The sequence below is a fragment of the Ursus arctos genome, unplaced genomic scaffold (genome assembly GCF_023065955.2).
Source record: "Ursus arctos isolate Adak ecotype North America unplaced genomic scaffold, UrsArc2.0 scaffold_18, whole genome shotgun sequence".
NCBI classification, from domain to species: Eukaryota; Metazoa; Chordata; class Mammalia; order Carnivora; family Ursidae; genus Ursus; species Ursus arctos.
In genome coordinates, this window is record NW_026622852.1 from 16672952 (window position 1) to 16698270 (window position 25319).

Sequence of the window (25319 nt, forward strand, 5' to 3'; positions counted from 1 at the left end):
CAAAATTTTACTATTAATCTGAGGAAGATCATACAAAAGGAGATATTTGCTGCTAAATCCACTATAGTAGATGAATTAGCAGTTGGCCCTGAAAAGTACAAGGGAGTTAGGAACCTGAGCGATTTTCATCTTCAGGTATTACTGAATGTTTACAATACATAAAGGTTTCATGGATGACACCAGGACAGGCAAGACTCCCCCCCAATTCCACCTTCCAGCTGCGTGGGTTTCACTGTTTAATTTTAGCCTCACATGTAGCGTGTGAGGTACTCATTTTCCTCTCCTGTAAGGGAGATACGATTTTTGAAGCTGGGCAAGGTCACTCAGCTCCCGCAAATAAAAAAAGCAGGTAGGAAGTAGTAGTCAGGATTTGAATCCAGGACTCTCAAATGCTAGGCTATTCTGCACCCAATATATATATGAACCCAGACCATCTTTAATATGCTTGAAGTATAAAGTAACCAGGCATTTTTGAAGAGGTTCTACCACAACTGTTTTGAGACAGTTGCCCACTGTCTCAAACTCCCGTACTTCATGTGCAAATATCAGTTTCACTATATATAAATTTCAATGTTATTATTCATTCCTATGGCAAAGTAAATTGCATCTTATATTATATAGTGACTACTTCACTTCAGGTTATCCTAGGTGAGTGCAGATTTTCTAAAAATAAAAGCAGTATCAAGCCAAAAATCAAAAAAAAATTATTTAGCCAAGGTCCGCAGTTTCCCACTCTTGTATTCATCAGTTAGTAACAGTCATAAACCACCAGGGAAGGCTTGGAAACCAAGCATGATCTATCCATACCATCCAAATCTAGTTTTGAAATCATTCTGAATTTAGAACTTGCATATTGATAATCCCAAAACCAAGAATCCTTTCTTTAAAAAAAATTTATAAAGCTCTACATTTAAATTCCAAGGATAAAGAAACCACACATGATTAAAAGAAAACTGAACAAAATGACAAAGCTAAGTCTCTTCCAAAAAGGACTTCAAGACAAATAAATCCTAACTTTAAAAGCCAAAAAAAAATTCCTTCTGGTAACTGGACATCAAGAATGATGTCAACATCACTTATCCCCAACTATCAAAACAGGCTACCTGTGGTCTCAAGGCTTGTAGGGATTTTTGGAAGCACTAATCCAAGCCTTAGTCCGAACAGCCATGGCAAGGATTCTAGAATGCCACTACAGAGAAAACGCCACATGAACAGTTATATGGCCTAAGACCTCCACACAGGCACTGAAGACTCCAGGTCAATACCATACTTCAGCACATGTATTCTAAACACTGCGTGTGCAAATGCCTTCTGCTTTACATTGTCCTTTTTAATCTAATATATATGCCACAGAAGAAGATCCCTTCTTCACAAGAGGTAGAAAAATCACTTACAAACTGCTCCTGGCATGAGGAGAACAGTTAGAGGCAGGCTACGTAGAGCCACAGTCAAGTGGTCTAAAGCACAGAGCTGAAGCACTCCACAGGCCTCTGAATGGGACCAAGGTCCATCAAGAGCCACGTAGGGGTCAGGGCAGGAAGAGGAAAACAGGAAAAGTCCTTATGGTAACAAAGTGCTGGCGGGACACACGGTAAACTCCAATTTATCCCAAACTGTGTGTAATTCAAAGCAGCAGCCATTCCCCTGCCACCTACATTGCTTTTAATAGCATACTTTAATTTAAAATTTAATTGCATATTTTAATTAAAAATACACAATCTTCTGGACCCATTTAATTCAAAGGTCACTTTATTTAGTCTCTTCTATTTCAAATTACTACCAATGTGCAGAATATTAAATTACCCCCTCAGGTTTAAAGGTAAAGGTAATAGACCTCCATAATTCTTGATCATAAACCTAGTACATTAATTTTATCCAACTAATATCAAGTGAGACCCTTCTCAACATGGAACTGTGGAAAGTAAAATACTGTATTACAAAAAGTCATCCTACGTATTTCTTACCAACATTGAGCATTTGTTTATTCAACAATTATAGAAAGTGTACTTTCTGCTAGTCCCCAAGGACAAAAGTTCCTCTTCATAAAAACTTAAATCCTAGGGCACTGGGGTGGCTCAGTCACTTAAGCATCCAACTCTTGATTTTGGCTCATGTAATGATCTCAGGGTGATCTTGGGGGTGATCTCAGGGTGATCTCGGGGTCTTGAGAGCAAGCCCCTCGGCAGGCTCTGTGCTCAGCAGGGAGTCTGCCTGAGGTTCTTTCTCCATCCCTCTCCCTCTGCCCCCTCCCCCCACTTGCTGGAATGCTCACTGGCACTCTGGCTCTCTAAAATAAATAAAATCTTTGGGGAAAAAACAAAAAACCCTACATACAGCAAGAAGGAGACAAAAGAACAAGATCCACAGTGTATTAGAAGAAAATAAGGGCTAAGGAGATAAAAGCAGCAGAGAGGAGTGTGGGGGGAGAGGGGTCAGGGCTGCTATTTAAATAGAGTGGGCCTCATCCAGAAGATGACAGTTGATCCAAGACTTGAAGGAGTAACTCAGAGTCTAAGAGGAAAGCTTTGTAAGATGGACTTCAGTGCAAGGGGTATCCCACAGGGGTATCCCCACCCTGCCAGTTCTACCAGCTAACTCTGCCCCTCCTCCCCACCCCCTCTGCATTAGCACAGGTCCTCAAGTATTATTCTAACCTGGATTATTGCTACAATACCCTAAGCCATCACCCCTTCCCTAGACTCCTGTGAACTCCTAAACCAGCTGTCCTCCACCATGATGTTGCCCAGATGATCTTCCCAAAAGACAATCCAATTATGTTCTGGTTTCCAAGGTGGTCATTGGCTTCTTGCTTACTTCCACTACTCCTCCACACATACCCTAAAATGCACATTCAGTTCCCTGTGCCTAGAATACACATCTCGAACTGGCCAACTCCCACATATCCTTTGAGATGTTCTCTAAGACCCTTTTCCTGACACAACTTGTCCCACTCCCAGTACACACCGTTCAATGCCCCTCAGTTCTTCCACAGCCCTTATATACCTTTATTTTAGTACACATGTGTAGTGAGTCAGCTTGGATTACTGTCCCCCAACCCCACTTTAAACTGTTGAGCAAGGGCATGCTAAGCATAGTTCATGACATAGAAAACCCTAGCACAGATTATTAACTTCATGTTAATTGAATGAATGAACAAAAAAGCTAATGAACAAAGGAACAGCCATCTGCCTTTCAGGAAATTATGGTTTGGAGGAGAGATACCCTGCTCCCCATGTCCCTACATTGTTCTAGAAGGACTACAGAACAAAGGTGTTCAAATGTTACAGTGTTTTGTCCTTATAAGGGAGTGATGTGAGATGTATTTTTTTAAAATAGTTCATGTAAAATTTTTCATGAAAAATTTCTACAAATACCATTTAAATGAAATCTCAGTTTTAAAAAATAATGTCACCTAGAGTAATTTGATAGATTTACATAAATCTGTTTCACAAATCTGTAAGTATGAATTATGGGATGTCAGCATATAATTTTGTTGAAAGTGCTTTTTCACTAATATAATTAAGTCTGCCGAGACTATTCATGTACAAGTCAAATAAAATGCAGAGTGAATTCTGTAAAAACCTGGTAGTTGAATCAACAATAAAAGGTGACTACACTGATTGATGTGTATCTATTATTTCATTTAGAGCAGTAGCAATGTTTTATGAAATAAAAAAGGACAAAAGCAGCATGAATCTTTTCTAAATCCCACAGTTAGCAGAAACAGGTCACTATGGTCCTCTCTGACAAGCAAGACTATTGGCAATCTGAGGTCTAATAATGTAATACTTTAAAAAAAGTGAAAAGATTCACTGTCTCCAAATGCGGCCCCTATATAAAACTTCATCCCCTAACCAAAAAAAAAAAAAAAAAGCAAATAATTTGAATTAAGAAAACAAGTTTACTCCAGGGGAAAGGGCGGGGGTGCAATTTTTGTTTTTAAAGACAGACCTACCCCTTTCCCTCATTGTAACCACCCTTCTCTCCTCCTCCCCCAAACACACAATAAAGTTGCAAATGTGTTGTGTTTCTTCAGATGGACTTTCTGTTCTTGGGCATTGGTTATGTGTGTCTGTTCAGACAGGCTGTGCACTGCAACTCTGGCATCGAAGGCAGGAGCACCAGACTTTACAAAGGAGCTCTCTTAATATCTCAGATCTGATGTGTATCAAAACCACGCGGATACCACGTCAGGGGAAAGGTTTGAGAGAATCTTAGGAGAGCAGAGGGATGCAATCCTCTCCAGTCACGTTTTCTCTCCAAATTTTAATTCCTGACTTAGCCCGAGTCTCCTCAGATGCTGCAAAACAGATGCAGCAAGACCTTTCATTTAAACACTCAACTAACTCAGGTCAAATTAAACAGGTCCTCCTAGCTGCCCTCTAATGAGGAAGATCAAATTGTGAGGCAGAAGCCTAGTGAGATCCTATTACTACAAAACAAGCCAGCCTCCCTGAAAGCTTCCCAAAGGACATTACCAGGGATTAGCACAAGGAAGGAGAATTCAACCTAGACACTCGCATAATACAGAAAACAGATGGCTCACTCGAAGACTTATCTTCCACCCAAATGTTAATAAAGCTGGCCTAAGACTAAAATGCCCCAATATTTTAAAAAGATCTTTAGGACTTCACAGATATATTGAGATAACAGAGGAGAGTTTAAATTGTAACTTTTCTGCTGAAATCAAAGTTGTAAATAGTGATCATTTGGTAAATATTACCTAAGCAGCCTAATTCTAAAGGGAGCTCTTAACATCCTCAGCACCAAGGCATTTTCCTTTCAAGTTAATTTTAATCGCCATATCTGTCCTCTGATTATGCAAGTGGTAGAGCTCTACTTTCCTATGGTTCCAATCCCAGTAATTATGAATCTGCTAGCAATGCAGCGTGACCTTGCTTAAGTTGGTGAAACTGGATTCTTAATACATCACAATTTCAGACAACATTAAGAACTCCCACACAATTCGGTCTTAGGCTATCGAGAACAGCAACAGCATATTAAATTCGTGAGTACTGCACATGGATACTAAGATGTCTTGCATCCAAGACCAGGAAAATTAGGAAAGATGATCTTTATCCAAAGTGAGGAAAATAAACCAACTGCTCCAGCACATACATCTTGGGATAAGACTTCACCTTGGAGGTTCGCTAGCTAGAGATTCGCTAGCTAGAGACAGAGTGAGCTATTGCAGCATCTCAACACCACAGTTAAAATAAAAGCCAGCCCTCATTACTTACCAATTCAGGAAGTTGCCCTCAAAGAAAAATCAGCAGTGCTACCTTAAATACTGGAAACTGCCCCCATAACGAGAGCAAAAGCCAAAAAACTGGCAGGTGGCCAGAAAGTCAGACATTACAGTTAAAAAAACAAAACAAAATAAACAAACAAAAAACCCTAGCAAGTTTTTCTGTAAAAAAAAAACAAAAAAACACAACAAAATCAACAATTCTGAGCTAAGGGAAAACTACTTTCAGCAGATCTAGGTCCACTGCCATATTCTCATTTCTTATTTAATTAATTCCATACACTTTTCTTTTTTTTTTTTTTTTACTTTTTTTTTTTTTTAATAAGTAGACCCAACATCCAGCATGGAACCCAACACAGGGCTTGAACTTGTGACCCTGAGATCAAGACTGGAGCTGAGATCAAGAGTCAGATGCTTAACAGACTGAGCCACCCAGGCGCCTCTATACAAATTTCTTTTAATTCTATACACAGGCGTGAGTTATTAGCTTTATCTGGTAATTTCCTAAAAGGCAATGAAGTTGTTCGAATAAATATCATTTGAGATGAGGCCAGAAGAACTGTGTATCTCAAAATATTGTTGTGGTAAAGAGAGAAACCAGTTAACAACTGCAGGAGTAAAAAGGGCATCTGCTGTTGCTTGCGCTACCAGCTGGTGTCAATTTACCCACACACGTGCACGCGCACACACTCACACGCACTGGTGAGCAGACCATCAAAAGCAGCACAGCTTCTTAATGTGCTTTTCTCTTTGTAAGACATTATTTTCTAGATATTGCAAGAAAAAAAATTTAAGTGTCCTAAAGCACTAGAATTAGCTCAGTACCCTTTGAAACTCTGTCAAAGAATCTCGCAAACCACTATGAAGAGCTCCCTGTTTTGTCCAGAACAATGGGAAATATTAGTCTACAAATCCCACCACTTCCACCTGATTAAAAGAGAAATCTGGCAAGAGGTAAATTTTCTTCTTGAACACATAATAGTTTGTGTTAAATAAAAAAAACCAAAAACAAAACAAAACAAAAAAAAACCTCTCTCTCAACCAGAGTTAAAAGTTCACCAGCCAAAGCCTTCCAATACAAAAAGCTCAGTAAGTCTGTTCCTACTGGTCCATGACTGCTTTTATCTAAGCTTTCTAGAAACAAACAGTACCAATGCTTAATTATAAACTGCCATCAAGCAACTTTTAAGTCTTACACATACTCATATTTAATTCTCATAAAAGCTCTGTGTAGACAGAGCTGTACCAATTCTACAGTTATGATTTGGAGGCCCAAAGATGCTAATTAAGTTGCTAAAGGCACACAGTTAGCTGGTTAATGGTAGGTTTCTTCAAAGCCAGGGCTGACCTTTCCAAAGTTGGTTTTCCCGGCATACACTTCACTGCCTTTGGCCAAGTTTGGGAATTACACTGAAGCAGAGTCCTGTGCATCCAAAGGTCATATGTTTTCAACCAGGATATTCATAACCTCCAAATACACCTGCAATTTTTTTCTTGTTGTCATGTAATCGATTGACTGGAACTTCACCACTCTTTCCTAATCCATCCAGACACTATGTACAAAAGAAAAAAAAAAACCTGCAAGGGAGTGGGGGGGGGGGGGGGTAAAGGAATGGCATGCTGCAGGTGCACAAACCATTTAAATCCTCAAAACAAATCCATCATTACAAAACAGATTAGAGATATCCACATTATAAAAAGATTCATTTAAAACAGGACTTGATTTGCATACTCTTTTTCCAGAAACTCAGAAAGCAATTCTTATGGCTAAAGCCAAACATGTTTGCTACTGCCAAAATTGTCTCCCACACAAGACACTTCTCTCGTCAGCAGATTGCATTAAAATGCTTTTATACGCACAGTGTGGTTTCCTAGCTGAAGAAAAGCAGGTGGGATCAATACCACATGCTTTCTGCCCTCTTAAGATCTTTGTTCAAAAATATAAAGCATGACAGTAAACAAGGGAGATGCAGGCACCTAATGAACATGCAACATCTATGGTTAATCACTGGAGTTTCATGTTCAACCAGCACAAACTTGCAAAAGATATATTTAGTTGGCTGAAACAGAAGAAACTTAAGAGTTTCTTGACAGAGAAATAAGGAACTAGGCATACGGAGAAGAGCTAATGTGTAGAGAAAGAGGAGATGGTCGGACCAAAGGCACGCTGAACGAACAGCACATGGTCTGCGAAGAAGGAAGAAGACCGTAGTAACAGGGGTGCCCCTACATGAAGGTCGGTAGTGGTCATACTGCAGCATGCACCAAGCAGGGAGGGACAATGAAGAAAGATGAGAAAGAAACAGAGAAATCTAGGGAGGTTAACTTTGGAAGCCTAGAACAATCAGGACATACAGATCTAAGATCAAGAAGACCATTAAGGAAGAAATTCTCTGATAGGCCAGAAAGGAATCTGACCCAAATGCCTTTCATTCAAGTCCCCAGAGATCTCTAAAAAACAAAAATTACAGGATAAAAACCCATGACCTCTTTCACAAATCCCTACAAACTGCCCCAATCTGAAATGGCTAACCTCCTATCTATTCCTTATTCTCCTATTCCACAAAACATTTTGCTCATGCTGCCCTTCTCTGAGCCTCTACTCTGACCTTAGACTAAGCATGATTAACTCATTCTAAGCCCTCTACACCCAAAATTGAACTTTTGGGCCAACTACTCTTTTCCTTCAGTGGGCCTTCCATAATAAAGGCCAGGAATGGAATCAAAGACAAACCCTCCTACCCCTGTAGCTCTGTACTTCTATGGCGTAACTTCTCACCTTCCTAAGAGTAACAAAGACAAGGAACCTTCTGAACCTTAATACTCAGCAGTTAACACAGAGCACCAACCCAACAGCCTCTCGAATATTCATTCACTACGCAGCTAACAGATATGGATAACCCCAGCCATCAAACAGCAAAACCCAACTTGACTACCCAGGGAAGACTTATGATTTTCCAAGACCTCCTTTACAAAGCTGTAAAAATACATATACCTGAATCCTCCCCCCCCCCCCACCCCCAGTTAAGTTGTTGTTATGAGTGGAAAATGTTAATAGTACCATAAACAATCACAAAGCATTAAATCTTACTTTGACATTTTGTGTAGCTAACACAAGGTTATGCGTAATTTCTGAATGCATCCACATACCTAAATCCTACACATACAAATGGTGATACCAAGTCAAAAAAGAAAAAGAGAATGAGAAAGAGGGGAAGGCTGGGTCGTTTAAGAAGGGGACCCTGGGGGCGTGTGGCTGGCTCAGTCAGTTAAGCTTCTGACTCTTGATCTCAGCTCAGGTCTTGATCTCAGGGTCATGAGTCCAAACCCTGTGTTGGGCTCCACACTGGGTGTGGGGCATACTAAAAAAAGGAGCGGGGGGGGGGGGGGGGGGGGGGGGGGGGGGGAGAGACCCTGGATAGCATCACATCATCATTTGGGGGAAAAAAAGTTTCAAATAAAGTAAAAAACATGTATCATTTCACCTTCTTATCTGTATCATTGATAAAGTATACTCAATATATGTAACAAGGCTTTTCACTTGAGGACAACGCTCCACTTTGGTTCATTTTATTTCAATAAAGAAAGACCATAATTAAATTAGAGATATTTTTAGCAAAGACAAAGGAAGTAAAATTCCAAAGGACATCCACTGTCCCCAACTGACACAAAGATTTAGGTATAAATAACATGTGATTTTCCTTTTCTTTTGTACAGCACATTTTGTTTAGTTTATATTTAATAAAGAAAGGCAGTTACATTTTCAAGAGGATATGAGGAACATGGTTTTGTTTTGTTTTTTTCCCCTCCCCCTCAACTTAAAATAGTCACATAAAAGCACTGATTTTTATACTTAGGAGAAATCCCCAAACAGACCAATTGTGTTTGGTCAGGTTAGGGTATAAATGCTGACTATAAAGGAAACGTATTTTAAATTCTGCAGACACAGCTTCAAGGACCTCAAGAAAGCCCTCTCTGAACCAGTAAAGAGAAAATCTATAGAGGAAGCCAGTAGTACAAGGTGGAAGTTTAAAAGCTGCAGGTCAGATGGGAACCATGGCTACAAATTAAGTCAAAGAGGTACCCGGACAGAAATAAATATCCATTTTGTTTTTGCTAAGGGACAGCTATGTTACAGCAAACCACTCTGAGACCATAGGGCAATTTGCCCACCAATTAACAGATGGCTTCTAAAAAGAAATACAAAATGGTCTGGCTCCCATGATTGCCACATTCATATCACACATAAGCATCTCTGACAAAATAACCTAGTTTAAAAGTTGAAAAGATTAACTATTGTGATCTCCAAATTTAAAATTCACACACTGTAATTAAGAAGCAAATGCTTACAAGATTTTGCTCAGACAATGACTCATTAGCACACAAAAGTGAAGTGGCCCTGTCTTCATCAGCATCACAGTAAATGCACCATCACCTGGAGAAGCACAGAGGCTGCTCTCTTACCACTGACGAAAAGGTATATTAAAAAGGAAATATGCAAATCATATACTCCACAACTCAGTCTATCTGACCACTGCTGCTAACTCTGGACACAATTTCCCCCACGAAACAGGAAAAACCTAAACACAAAAATAATCCTTTTAACTTACTACCATTTTATCATCTCAAGTACCCGTGAACCTAAAGCAAGATGGTGGGAAAAAGAATTTTATTCAACAAGTGCACCTAGGGTGCCTGGCTGGCTCAGCTGGCAGAGCATGCGACTCGATCTCGGGGTCGTGAGTTCAAGCGCCACACTGGGTACAGAGATTACTAAAAAATAAACTTTAAAATAAATAAAAGTAGTACACCTAAACTTTTAATTTATCTTAAGAACTTTTTTTTTTTTTTAAGTTCTTTTTAAATCTCTTTGAGACAGAGTGAGAGTGAGCAACCCCGGGGCAGAGAGAGAGGAAGAAGCAGCCTCCCAACAAGGAGTCCGACGCAGGGCACGATTCCAGGATCCTGGGATCAAGACCTGAGCTGAAGGCAGATGCTTAACTGACTGAGCTACCCAGGCGTCCTACCTTAAGGACTTTTAAAATTATTCTTGCTTTCACCTGCTATTACTGAAGTTACCCGATTACGTATCTGAGGCTCACTCTTGGGGAAGATGCTGTGTTTTTACGACACCAGATTAAATAATAATAAGGACATGTGATGTGGGGGAAGCAACCTCTCCAGACAGAGCTTCTAAGCTATCTGGGTCACATCACATGGCAACTCTGCAAACATATTTCAAGATTAGGGCAAAAACACATGGCATAAGGTAGCTCATTCAGAAAAATCTGTCTTTTTGCCACAAAGTGTCCCCTAAAGAAAAGGGGGCTGGGAGTGTAAGGCCTCCAGCTAACTCAGCCCTAAGATGCACTTCTTTGAAAGGGTACCTCATCTGTGGAAAAAAGCTGGGCTCTATGCACTCTCTCATGTTCACCCCTGTGCCTCCACTATCTACCTTGCCCTTGTCAAGTAAGTTACACAAATCAATTCCTACCAGAACATTCCAATCAGTCATGTTAAAGAGCCTCCTAGGCTGCTGAGTGCTATACAAAATGCTAGGTATTCAAGTACAAGCACACCACTCAAATGACGATTTCACTAAACACTAGTCTTACAGCTCATTTCAATATTCAATAATCTTTAGTGCCAAGGAGTTTTCTTATGTTGTTGCTGACAATTTCTTCCCTGCTACGTATAAAGGAGTGGGGGGGTCTAAATAGTTACATATTACAAACTAATCTCCTTTATTTTGGGAAAACTTGAAAAGTCTTACATATGGTGCCAGATCACTTACTAGTCAAGCCCTATCCTCAAACATAATGCAATGTATAAAATACGGGCTTATTCTAGCTGCCCTCATAAACACCAACATTTTTAAGGTAGTCCATTTATACTCAGATTATCAATCTCATTTTCCTTAAGCAAGAATATTTTTCTAGCAAGAAAACACATATGTTCATTGAAATGCATCTCTTTAACCCAAAGCCTTCCATACTCTACCTGGGTTCTTGATCTCCACTTCTCTCTCAAAAAATTACATCTGAGACTAAAGGAAGTAGAACTTATACTGTGTTTAAAAAGCTTTATCTCCTATAGACAGCTGTAAATCGTAAAGATGTAAAAACTTCGGATCCCTCTGAGATTAGTTGAGACTGAGATAAAGATTGACTGCCTCTAAGCAGCATTCTTCTGAAGAAAGAGAGAGGGACAAATTCTTTTTCTGAAGCCTCCAGACTGTGAAAGATTACATTAAACATCAATTAAACAATTCAATTATGCTCTTCTGTGGTACTAGAACACCTTCGTTTTAGCCCTTGCACTCTTAAAACATGGAAATTAACTCAGTATTTCTTCTTATTCCCAGCAATTCTCAAGACTTTTGACTGAATATCCAGAAACAAAAAACTGAAGGTTAATCACAGTGATAACTATATGAGCTATCATATCTTAACAAATGATAGTCCTCAGTCAAATTTAAAATCTTACCATCAGACATAATGACTTCCAGATCTTGCCTGTTACCCCAAGACCCTGGATTCCATTATTGCTCACAGAGCTAACTTACCCTTCACTTTCATTCTCTGTAACTCTCATCTAAATTAAAAGACGGGAAGCAAAATTCTACGGAAACACAAAATGACCAGGAGCTATATTACACTATTACAATCCCCAAAGGAATTTTGTTTTTTCTGAATGCAGGATCTATAGGCTAATGAAGGTGTTATTCAAAGACTTTCTGTATCATCTCCTAAAACCTGGTGATACCCTGGTCAGGCCATGCCCCTCCTCCCCCATGTCACGTTTCCACTAAAAGCTAACTACTTGAACAGATATCCCATTCTAATCCTTTAAGCTTACATAAATATCTTAACAGGTTGCAGGGTTGAGAACATAAAACCGACCACATATTCTTTCAAACAATTACAGTTACAATTCTGCATCAGAGACTAGTTAAAAATAAAAGTACTGTAAAAAAGAAAAAGCTAAAAGTAGAATTTAATTAAAAAAAAAAACCAACTGCTGAAGACTGTCCAAAAACCATTGATACTGACAATGTAAACCACTGACTCGGTGGGACAAGTGATCTGACACACCGTAACCAACCTACTCGGATCCATTTTAAAGTGGACTAAGAGCAAACTACAGAATTCATTTCGGTGGTATGAAAAAAGCTCTCGGGGACTAGTACCAGGGTTAGGAAAGAGGACATGGAGAACAATGCCTTGGAGGCCACTGTGTTATTGACCCAGTGGCACCTTAAGACTGGATTTAAAGCATCAAAATGTGAGGAAGTAAAATTGTTCCCTCAGGCTCCAGTGACCTTGAATATAATGAAAGGACTCCGGTTTGCCTGTTTACATGCTGCTCTGCCTCCTTTAAACCTTACTTTAAAAGGAGAATTTGACTTTCTCAGGATAAAGCAGGAAGGTCAAACAGGTTGTGAAGAGTCAAGGACAAGACCACATCTCCTCTAGAAAGTAAAAAAATAACCGGATCTATCACCTCAAATGCAAAAATGCAAATTTCTGTGGAGCTGGACAGGAGGTTGGGGGTGGATTACAGGACTTGTGAGCCATATACACTCCCCCTTCAAAACCAAAGCATTATGTAGAAAACAGAGTTCCAACAAAAAGTACAATGATGAGAAAAGAACTCATTAAGAGCTAAAAATAAACTCTAATTCACAATATGCATACGGATTTAACAAAAAAGGGAAAACAAGATGTAAAATTGCATCTGCTAAGTTAACCATGCCCTCGTGGAAATCGCCACCCCCCTTACACAAACTGAAATCTGTAAAGTCTGTGATGACTGAATAAAAGCAAGGCTTTAAATGTTTTCAATGAATATTCCAACAGAAAGAAAACAAAGGGATAGCAATTTTTTTTTTTTAAGTCCTCTGATCTGCTAACACTACAGGAATACTGGGCTTCTTAACATCCAAACACACAGGTCTCTGCATTTCCCTACCTGAATATCTTATTTTATGAATTCAGAATAGTATTTACACTTTATATTAAAGGTGTACTACTTTAAAGGAAGAAGATGTCCATAAAAGTGAAAACAAGCCTCAGTTTTTATCTAACCAATACCTCATGACTCAATTTAACAACTTGCTGACCTTCCAGGCCAGTAATAATCCACTGGGGAAGCTCAGCTGAGATTACCTTCATATTTTAAGTCAAGCTCATTCATTCTGAGTAACATGCACACAATACCACACGGAGCAGTAAGTCCACACTCCAGCACTCTAGTTCATACAGACTTGTATTACCAGTAACCATCTTTCTGGGCTCCCAAGTCCTGCCTTGAATTTCCTATTCCCACTTTGTCCCACCTCTAGAAAATCAGTTATCTTGGTCAAATCGTCTAGAAAGCAAAGAACAGAACATTAGCTTTGGGCTCGTCCCACACTGTGCCTGAGAAACTATAAGAATTCTAAGGCACCAGATCTACTTGAAGATTTTTTTCAAAATTGGTTCACCTAAGGCAAAAAGTCTGCAATTGTCATAATAGAATGTGTATTAACTGCTAAGAAGGGGACAGGAGAGAGAGAGATGCCTGTGAGCTTCCCATTTTATAAAAGAAATTCAACTTTGGAGTCAAATAGCTCATATAAGGCTACATTACAAGTAAGTGGCTAGACTGGGATATGAACAACACATTCTTTCTAGGCTAAAACCTCTCAAATAGCCTCATTAGGCCACCTCCCTAGCTAGGGAGTGGCAGGTAGCAGGCATTCTGTTTTAATGTTAATCCTAAGAACTCGATTCCAAGCTAAGCAAATAACAACCCTAGTGTACACAGGGGTTGGTAAATCCTATTACCACTGCATTCAAGTCCATTTCACAAGGAAAGATACAAAGGAATGCTATGAACACAGTTTAAATTGAATACTTCCATCTTGCATTTGTTTCCGTGAAGGAGGCACACTACTGAGTAAGAATCTGTTCTTATTTAGAACAATGTAGAATGACCCTTCCTCAATTAGTTCAGTATGATATATGATGTAAGGCTGAGTAGTCAGATCACAAAAAGACAGTTTTAACTGAGGATCTGTTTCTTCACAATACTTGGAAGAGCTGCCAATGCTGCTTTACAGCTTTAAAGCTCCTCAGAATATAGCTGATGACAGATACCATCACCAATAAAAGGACATTCAATGGTGTCAAAATATTGACACTGTAAAACTTTAAAAAGCGAAACCACGTTTTAAGGAGTACAACATGCTAACTAAAGCCACTGCTTAGGCCTCACAAATCAAACTACACTCACAAGTAAAATGCCAGGAAATATTTTTTAAAGCTGACCTTTTTAGTTGAAAAGGCAAGCTCTAAGGGTTTCCACAGCTCTCAAAATTCAGTACCAGCAATGCACTCCACTGAAAGTCAATTAACTTGGAACAAGCTCGGAAGAAGCTGGTGAATTGTGAAGCACGGTTTTAGCTTCAATGATCAACTATTCTATTCAGGAAATATTTAAAAGGAAATGTTCCAACAGGTGCAAAATCAAAATGCTTTGCTCTATTCAAAATTTCCAAAGTTAAAAAACAAAGACGGATGCAAAGGTAGCGTAATATCTAAGACAGTGAAATAGAAACCATCACAAGAAAAACAGGTTGATTTTGTATTACATCATGAGAAAGGGAGGGGGGAAGAGTCATTTTCACAGGTGAGAAAGTGGATTTTAACATTCTGTGGATTACAGAAGGAAGAAGAAATCCTGTATCAGAATTTAATGGCTCTTTATTCTCCCATTTAGTTCACCATCTTTTTTCTCATCTACATTTTTTCATCATTACTAGGAGAGCCACTAAATAATAAATTGAAAGTGGTTTCTACTCTATGCTACCAATCTCCTGATGCAGAAGTAAACAAAAACTAGAAAAAGCAGTGTGAAAAGATCTGAAATAGCAAACAGCACACATGCACTCACACTTGGCTAAATTTCAAGAGGAGGACTCCTTACAGAAGAGCTTCAACTGTATTGTCAATGAACTTGAATACATTAACAAAGCTTATGTTTTATACCAAATTAATAAAGGAATCAAGCCAAAGCACTCAATGCTTATTCTTAATCTACTGACAAGACAACCATGATCATTCCAGAAGCCCCAGTGACAATATGGCTCAACAAAACACAGAATCAAAACTCATAAACGTCATTTACACACTAGGTTCAACCTCATTTTCCCAGTAGATACTCTTAAAAAGCTGCTGGGAAAATGTGTAACCAGCTCTAGGAAGCTGCAATACTTTTCTTCATTTCCTTCTAATGGAATAACATAAAGTAACACAAACATCAAGAAATCAGAGAAACTAAAATCCAAATGACTGACCGACTAATCAGCAATGGCTTTGCTCCAAACTTTTCTATATCCTCACGATAGCTGTCTTTTCTTCCAAGTAACTAGCCATTTCAGGTTGCATTACCACAGGATATCCAAAGAAGAACATTTTTTGTTTAGGTTTGCTAACTTAAACTTATTTCACGGTAAAAGGGTCCTCAAGAAGATACCACCCCAAATATGCCATTTTGGCCTAGAATTATTACGAGCTGAAGGCAATTAAGAATCAACACACACACAGTTCTCTTCCCTATCCTCTTCTGCCTACAAAGGAAGTAACAAACTTTCCTCGTGAGGAGGTCCCCGGCCCCTGTGCCAGAAAGAGGAGAGCAACTTTCACCACCAGAGATGGAGAGCTGGCACCAAAATGTACAAACAAACCTTGCTAACACAGCTCAATACCTTCCATCAGTTTCCCCCATGTAATTCCTGGTCACTTCCCCACAATTTATCAAGCCTCAGAATCCACACCGCCCTCCTTTCCTTTGGTAAAATAGTATAAGTCCCCAAGTTTAACCACTTCTTTGAGTTTCAATTCTCTTTTGTGAACTCTACTGCATACAAAATACTAATAAAAATTGTGTGCCTCTTCTATTAATCCACTCTCCCCCCAGTTTTACTGAGATAGAGTTGACATAAAACATTGTCTAATCTGTCTTTTGTTAGGTTCAGTCCCTGAGGGCCTGTGAATCAAACGAAGAGAATTAAGGAAAAAATATTCCTCCCTGATAATGGTAAAGAACTGTATTTAGTTTCCTAAATTCGATAAATTCTAATTTCATCATCCTGAAGTTCTTCATCTACATAACTCAAGGCTGACATTGAAATTTGTTCTATAAAACAACCTGAGTTCAAGGTTTGAGTGGAAAAATGAACATAGAATTTTAAAGTTTTTCTTCCAAAACTTTATAAAAAGCTTCTGTAGTGGTAACAAATGTTTTAAATGACTGATTAGTCATGACCTTTGAAAACAGACAAAGGTACAATTAAGAAAATAAAGATACAGGGGCGCCTGGGTGGCACAGTCGTTAAGCGTCTGCCTTTGGCTCAGGGCATGATCCCAGCGTTCTGGGATCGAGCCCCACTCAGGCTCCTCTGCTAGGAGCCTGTTTCTTCCTTGCGCACTCCCCCTGCTTGTGTTCCCTCTCTCGCGGGCTGTCTCTCTCTATCAAATAAATAAAATCTTTAAAAAAAGAAAAAGAAAATAAAGATACAAAGTTTCTTCAGTACCACCACCACCCAAAAAAAAAAAAAAGAACTTCATTTTATACAAATTTCATCACTAAAATCTAAAGATAGCCATATTCAAATGTACTGTATTTCACCCGTTAATACACTAGGGACCACCAAAGCATTTACTAGTAGAGCCAAGGTTTTTGTGAAGACCTGAGCACACACCAGCCTTTCTGCTAAATCTCTAATTAAATCGCACGCAGAGTCTGCAATGTGAGGTGTTTATTAAGCTACAACCATCCACCCACTCACTCTGCCCTCTTCAACTACTTGTCTGAAAGAATCAGAATTCTTAATCTCTTGATACTATGGACACTCAACAGCTGACTTTAGGACTGTAACAGACACACACAACCACCTTTTCAAATTAATGTTCATCAAAACAGCCTGAGGCTCACTGTGATTGACTTCATCAGAGTAAATAAATGCTATTAAATTTGAAGGTATGTATTAGAAAAATAAAATACCACTTACTGCTTCAATTCTGAAAAGCTAAGATTATATTTGTCTTTAAAAAGAGGAGGAGAGGGAGCGCCTGGGTGTCTCAGTCGATTAAGCACCTGCCTTTGGCTCAGGTCGTGATCTCAGGGTCCTGGGACGGAGCCCTACATCAGGGCTCCCTGCTCAGCAGGGAGTCTGCTTGTACCTCTCCCTCTGCCCTTCCCCTCTCTCATGCCTGCTCTCTCCCTCTCAAATAGATAAAATCTTTAAAAATAAATAAATAAAAAATAAAGAGGGGAGAATATTCTCAGGAAGGAACAAAGATGTACTTAAATCTAGCTAAGAACTCTCCTATTAAAAAAGGGGGGGGGTGGGAAAGAAAGTCTGTGTTACCACAGGTGGCACTGTCTGTTCAGAGGTAATCATCCAAGGAGGGACACTGGCAAAGTCCCTCCTTGAGTGCCCTACAGTTTGTATTTATTGTTTGGGTCTTTATTTCTCCCTTTTGTCTGAAAGATTCCAGCAGACAGCTGATGGGGTCAGCACAGGAACCACCTCCAACAACTCCTAGAATAATAGTGAAGGTATCACACCAAGATAAAAAGGAGCATCACTCATTACCTGAGGTCTTCAACTAACTATACTTCTCTCGGTCTTCTATTAGAAGAAAGGAAAAGTAACAATGACAGAACAGGCTATCTTGGAATTCTGACAACCAATTATACATGTGCGTGTGTGCACACACGCACGCACACACACACACACACACACCCTTTCAGGGACAGGTTGGGTGTTCAGTAAAGACACAGCCTAGTGACTTCTAAACTTGACATCTCTAGTGCTGCACCCCAAGAGTTAACCCATCAGAAACCACCACTGGGGAGGGGTCAGCCCCTGAAACTCAAGCACTGTGGTTTTAAAACTCTGCCACCCATCTCCAGCCAGGGTTCAGGTAAACCTGGAATATTCTGGTTCTAGCTCCCTGCAAAATGTTCAGGAAAAATAGTGGATACCTCTCAGGTAAACGGAACATTCTGGGCCCTACTTCAAAGATTCTGATTCAGTAGGTCTGGGGCAGGGCCCAGGAAGCTGCATTTCTGACAGTCATCCCACGTGATTTCAATGCAGGTAACTCTACTGACTATACTTCAAAGGCTGATTCCCAAAACTGCTTGTTGGCCCGTCAAATTCACCTAGGGAACTTTCTGACAACAGATTCCTAAAGCCTCCAGAATCTATATTTTATAAAACTCCCTCACATGAGGATAGGCAGCCAGATTTAGCAATCACTGAGCTAGAATATCCAACTTCACCACTATAGACTACAAAGTTTGTAGAGAGGCATGGATGTTCTCCTTCATTTTATGTATCGGTCAGCCCCTGCCTCTCAAAACTCTCCCATTCCCCTTCTGAAGAAGACACACCCATCACAAGATGCCCCTCAGTGGATCTGTACAAGTTATGTGTCCCACTATACATTTATCAGTCACTTGGTCCTGTGGTTAATTTTTTAAGAGTCTGGCCTCTAACAGGAGGCAAGGAGGAAATATCCCAGGAAAGAAGCAGAAAACCAGAATTCTGGTCCCTGCTCTACCACTTACTAGCTACGTGGTCTTGGACTATTCAGTCATTTAAACAAACCTAGGCTTCAGATCACCTGTTAAGTGACGGAATTGGCTAAGGTCACCTCAAGGATGTTTCTGATTCTAACACTCTATTACTCATTCCTTGCATCATAAAATCCGTTTCACTCCTCTAGAATGCAGCATCAGCAGGTGTCAAGGACTCTAAGGTGCATAAACTCAAAGAGGTGGACCGACATCAGCTAAACTGTACAAGCAGCAGTAGCTTCTCATGATGAATGTCTATAAACAGGAAATGGGATGAAGCATAAAGCTTGGCATAAGCCCAAAGAAAGGACCTGAAAAACAACATAATAAATAGAATTTAGGCCAAAGAGAAGATTACTATATTTACTACTGAAGAGGTGCCTTTTTTTTTTTTTTTTTTAAGATTTTATTTATTTATTTGACAGAGAGAGAGACAGCCAGCCAGAAAGGGAACACAAGCAGGGGGAGTGGGAGAGGAAGAAGCAGGTTCCCAGCAGAGGAGCCCGATGCGGGGCTTGATCCCAGAACGTCAGGATCACGCCCTGAGCCGAAGGCAGACGCTTAACGACTTCGCCACCCAGGCACCCCTGAAGAGGTGTCTTAATGTATTTTTCTAATCCTCATTCTATGAAAATAGTGACATTAATTTGCCAACAATAACACAATCTAAAAATTATATACTCTCTTTTAGGACTCAGGAAAGAGGCACATACTTCCCTAACTAGATTTTTTTTTTAAGCTGAGATACAGTTTCCTAATTCAGCATTATTTAAGCAGGGAAAGACTGAAGAAAAATGAAAAAGAGCGATTTAAATGTTCTTCCCAAAGAGTGATCTCATAGTTTTCTTAAAATCCAGACAATTCGGGGTACTGGGGTGCTTTCTCTCTCTCTGTCAAATAAATAAAATCTTAAAAAAAAAAAAATCCAGACAATTAATGCTTACCTCCTACAAAATCAGAATACAAGCTTCCCAGGAGGTAGGATAAGTTGGGTAACTAGACCAAGGATCTCAGACTTGACTCTACTACTGTGTACTGAGAAACCGCATAAACCGGGTAATGCTAAACACCACAGGGCAGGGTCCAAATCCTCACAAATTCTTTCAATCTTTCTAGATATGTTAATAGTAGCTTATTAAGAAGATACGCCCACTTGGCAAAGTACAACCATTCAAAATCCAGTTTTAGAAATCTACATTTATTAGACTATTTTGTTCAATACAAATACTTTACTAAGAAACTCAGAATTTAAAAAGATATATATTTAAATTTATGCTTTGAAACTAAATGAGTCAGAGAGACCCTTCTGAACACTGTTTTACCCCATACTAAGAATAAGGTGTCAGTGGACTAGGTCAAAACAGAGTTACTAGAAGAGGTCCTCTGTATTCTTATTTACCTACTCACCTTTTTATAATACATAGTTCATTATCATGGACATCCATTTATGAAACATGCTCATACTTTGATATAAACAGGTTACAGAAGAGTTTCAGAATGTCTGATAATCTGTTAAATGATTTCAAAGCTTTCATAGCAAAAGCTTTAATATGCTCGATGGAAATCTAGTACTGGGGAGATATCCCCCAATATGAGTTCTGTGGTCAAATAAGGCCAGAAAACTGGTTTCTTTACTGCACGATTTTAATGTGTGGTTTCTAATATGCTAATGATCTGCTGTTTGGCTCTTAAATAGGAAACTATGAAGGACAGCATCTCAAACTTGTCTGTCAATAGAACATTTACTTTGAAGAACAAGTATGACTGTGTCTCTTGGAATGAAGCTTAGAAAACACCTTTTGACCCTCCTGCCCACCATGGATTTTCTTGGGTACTCCATTTGCTTACCAGAGGTTTTATTTTATTTTTTAAGATTTTATGTATTTAACAGAGAGAGAGAGAGAGAGCCAGCAAGAGAGGGAACACAGGCAGGCGGCGGGGGGAGAAGCAGGCTCCTAGCGGAAGAGCCTGATGTGGGGCTCGATCCCAGGACTCTGGGATCACGCCCTGAGCCGAAGGCAGGTGCTTAACAACTGAGCCACCCAGGCGCCCCACTTACCAGAGGTTTTAAACAGAAATTTTACCACAGTGGAAAACTTTATTGGCTCCCTCTCACTGAAAAGACAATGGGGTGTTGGTGGAGGATAAAGGAAATGGACAGCAAATATTAATGCACTTTGCCAGTGTCTTTTTTTTTTTTTTTTAAGATTTTGTTTATTTATTTGACAGAGAGAGAAAGCCAGCAAGAGAGGGAACACAGGCAGGGGGAGTGGGAGAGGAAGAAGCAGGCTCCCAGCAGAGAAGCCTGATGTGGGGCTCGATCCCAGAACTCTGGGATCACGCCCTGAACTGAAGGCAGATGCTTAACGGCTGAGCCACCCAACTTTGCCAGTATCTAACCATGTACTTCAGATTACCATGCACTGTGGTGTTATTACCACTGTTTATCACACTAAAGACAGGGAAGCAAAGGGTATGAAGACACAGAATTCAAATTTATTGCACCATAAAACAGCTCTAGTAAAAGACTTATGAAAGGTTAAGATAATTCAAGACTGAAAAGAGATGAAAGGTAAAAAATCTTTGCAATGTTTTCTGCAGAAGATGCCTAATACAGAGGATGTAAGATTTGTTTCATATTTTTATCTACTCACAGTATCATAACAAAAAATTCAACATTTGTATACCTACTTCAAGCATTTTTTTTTTAAGTGGTAGGGACAGTTACTAAGCAATCAAACCAGAAATCACACCACTGATGTCATGGCCTTTATACCATTTATCACACAGTCATTTATGTCAAAGAGGTTGCAAAATCCACATATGAAGAAGCTGTTTTGCTAAAAAGAAAGTAATAAAATTTAGAGTCAGGACAAATGTACTAAGAGCCATTTGTTCTCTACCTTTTCCAACTTTTCAAAAACTGTTTATAAGTTTCACATATGCTGCTGACACTGATTTTGGAAAAAGAAATGGAAAAATATTCTCCATTTGATTATCAGTATTCAAAAACAAAACAAACAAAAAACCCCACAAATCTTCCTGATGATATTGTGGTGAACATCTAAGTAACGTAACTAGTCAAAATGTAACTATTCAGTATGGAGTGATGAGAACCAGGTTTTACTTAGTTTTTACTTGTATGTTCTCTCTGTGAGCTTCAATTTGTAGTTCAAGGAAACAGAATTGTGAGGCCAAGCGGAGGTGTCAGCTCTAAGAACTCACTCACTCACCTTAGAGGCAGTAAGCCCTGCTGTCCTGATAAAAGAACACCTAAAGGTACTATCGCAGACAAAGTAAAAATGACTGCAGAAATCACCTAGTGTGACCCCCTTCTTAGCCCTCTACCTCATTTTACCAAGGGAGGCCTGAAGCCAAGAGTTGACTTGTCCAAGGTCATAGGACTAAAGTTCAGACTGTTGGTCAAACTCTTCTTACTGCCTTTAGGTATTCTTTGCCTATTCCAAATATTTAGCTTTTATAGTTTGAGTTATAAGCCATATAAGGGAATTTAAAATACACCATCACTCAAATTTAACAATAACATGAGAAAGTTAGTCTTTCTACACTTAACTTCATACATTTTCAGTGTTTGAGAACAACTCCTGCAGGAAACATTGACCCTTGTATCCCAAGAACATGGTCCTCATTTAGGGTTTTGGCTTATTCTAAATATTTAGTTGAATCTTACAAAATACTAAGGACATTTTCCACTACCCAATATTCAACAATGTAGTATTCAAAGGTCAAATTATTCATCTTTTCATTTTTATCTTTACGATAAGAGGAACACTCATACACCACTTTTTCCTTTTCTTGTCAAGGAAGAGAACTTAAGATCTTGCTACATTCACGTTATATCAGTGCAAGTATTTATACATTGACAATGTGAATATTACTATTTACTCTGTCAAATATATTATAAGCAAAACCATACAGACTTAAAGGAAGACATTTTAAGAGGTTTATCCCTTCTCCCAAACAGAAGATGCTTCTTGTATCTCATTGTTAAAATGCTAAATCATATAAACTCAGGAAACTAAAAACTAAAGGTCAACATGACACTTTCCGTCCCAGACATACACACACTTCTAAAACATTTTTCAAAGATGTTATTGTACAGTACAGGATATATAAAAGTCTAGTTATAATATAACCTGCCCATAAAAATATTTTATGCTTTAAAAGGAAAACAAAGCTCTTAAGACTAAGTTTCACGCTGCTGATGTAGTCCATAAGAGAGAGAATATCTAGATGGGTAAAACGGCAGCACTGAACGATCTATAAGCAGTAAACTTAATATTTTCTCACACCCTGAAACACAATCCTTTAAAGGTGAGTAACCTATATAAAACTGCATACCTGTTATTTTGTCTCTTACAAGCTTACAGGACTCTATCTCACCAATGCTCCCAAAAAGACTCTTTAGTTCCTCCTGTGTCATGTTCTGAGGAAGGTAATTGACTATTAAGTTGGTCTTGCTGTCCTCTGTGTTCCCAGAGTCAACCGGTGACGAGCAGTTGTTGTTTATGGTGGTTGGACCATTGGCTGTGTTATTGCAAGTTGGCCCATTAGACAGTTGTGTTTCCATGGCAGCAATTACCTGCTAAAAACAGAGAAAACAAGAAATGTCAGAATTCATATTTCACAAACTATTAGAGATTCCAAACAAGAATGTAAATACTTGTCACTAAATACAAGTCGTTCTGCTGAAATTACAATAAAGCTTCAACAAAAAGTGTAACACCTATGCTAATTTATCCTTCATATGTTAAGCTAGTCAATTTAAGTTCACAATTATACTTTCACATACATATTCCATACATGCATAAAAAAGCACACTGTAAATGTTAAACATTCTCTAGGACCGCATTTTGGGTCTATTCACATACCCTTACTCACCTGCAGTGTCCAAAGACTTGAGGAAATTTAGTACCAAAGGGCACAGAATTAAACCCTGACTAAAATCATACTACAAAACAGAAGTGCTTAACATGCTACCAAAAAAACAAACAAAAAAATGGTCTTCCAAACTCCGAAGAGATTTTTCAGTTAGCCTAAGAGTTTCAATATTCTAAAATGGACAGAGATCCATTAACTTAAAATCAAGGAGCAAGAGTACTTTAAAAAATATAAATTTGTCAACATGTACTGTTTTGGTTACATATTGAAAATGTTTTTGATTGACAATATCTTATACCTCTTCTGTTGGTAAGAAATAAGAAAAATATCAGATGTCAAATGTTAGGGCATGAAAAGGATTTGTAGGATAACTTGGAAAAGAAGCTATGAGTACTTAGTGTACCTTGTAGAATCTAACAAGCCATTCTTGTCAACCTTGGCAGCCAAAGATCACCAACAAAGCAACTTGTCTACAGCATCAAACTAGAATCCCCGAACAATTCAATATGGCGTTTTTGCCTTGATTCTACCTTTAAATGGGAAAAAAAAAAAAAAGGAAAAGAAAAAAAACCAACCCAAAAACAAAAACCTATCCAGTTCACCAAAACAACAACATAAATATTTCAACTTTTGCAAACAGACCAGCCCAAGGAATTTTCATTTGAGCACTTAAGCCTGTTGAAATGCAAGTAATAAAGTACCTATAAACTCCATATACAGGATAAATAGCAGATTTGGGGAAAATGGCCTCAAACTGTTCAGGCTACTCCAAAAATCTACTTATTAAGCAAATTTGGATCTAGTTTCCCCAAAAATCAGTGCTATGCCCTTTGAGCAAAAGAGTCACAAACCACAGCCCCAGATTCTCTAAAACCATCTTCCCATAGCTATCTACTTTGGACAGCCAAGATTGTGGGGGAATCCAAAAATCAAAGCATCACTGAAAGAATTATCCTTTATATTTCATTCAATACAGTTCTCATCTCCACAAAGAACTACTTCTCAAAACTGACAATTCTGAATTGATGGAATGCTAGTTTTAGGGAAGTTCTCTAACATATAAAAGGCAAAGAATTTAAGGCAAAATTTTTAAAAAGCAAAGTCGAGGGAAAGAGTGTTACAAGAGAAAAAAGTCTTTTAAAAAGCATATTGCCTAAGAAAAATAAAAGGGCACAACAGTGGATAAGCATGCAGGAAGAAATCTCTACTGCCAAGAGATGTTTATAAAAGAAGGCAGCATAGGATAGATTGAGACTGGTCAACTGACCAGATTAAGACTGGTCAGACTGGACAAGAATCCGTGTTATCGTGATAAAAAATAGACAAAATCCAGACTACCTATCAAATATCAAACAACCTATAATACCCTCCATGACTGTATTTCCTTTTCAAAGAAATGGGTTTTTGTTTTTGTTTTTCTACAAGCGCATGCTACCTCTCTTGGGTAAGTGTTCTTAGAGAATACTTAAAAGAGGAAGGGAAAGTAAAGAAATCTTTAGAAATCTGCAAAAAAAAAAAATTGAAACAATTCAAGATA

At 38.8% G+C, this 25319-nt stretch overlaps 1 protein-coding gene across 6 annotated transcripts in view; it reads right to left on the reverse strand.

The window, feature by feature from the left end:
- Positions 1 to 25319, reverse strand: part of ELAVL2 (ELAV like RNA binding protein 2) — a 438381-nt gene that overhangs the window by 347115 nt on the left and 65947 nt on the right. For 4 of the 6 annotated variants that reach the window (XM_057313493.1, XM_057313492.1, XM_057313491.1 and 1 more), the window contains exon 2: positions 23243 to 23486. In XM_057313493.1, the coding sequence (XP_057169476.1) occupies positions 23243 to 23471 (229 nt within the window). In that variant the 5' untranslated portion in view covers positions 23472 to 23486. The remainder of the gene's footprint in view (positions 1 to 23242; positions 23487 to 25319) is intronic. The other 2 variants (XM_057313490.1, XM_057313489.1) reach the window with 1 other exon arrangement.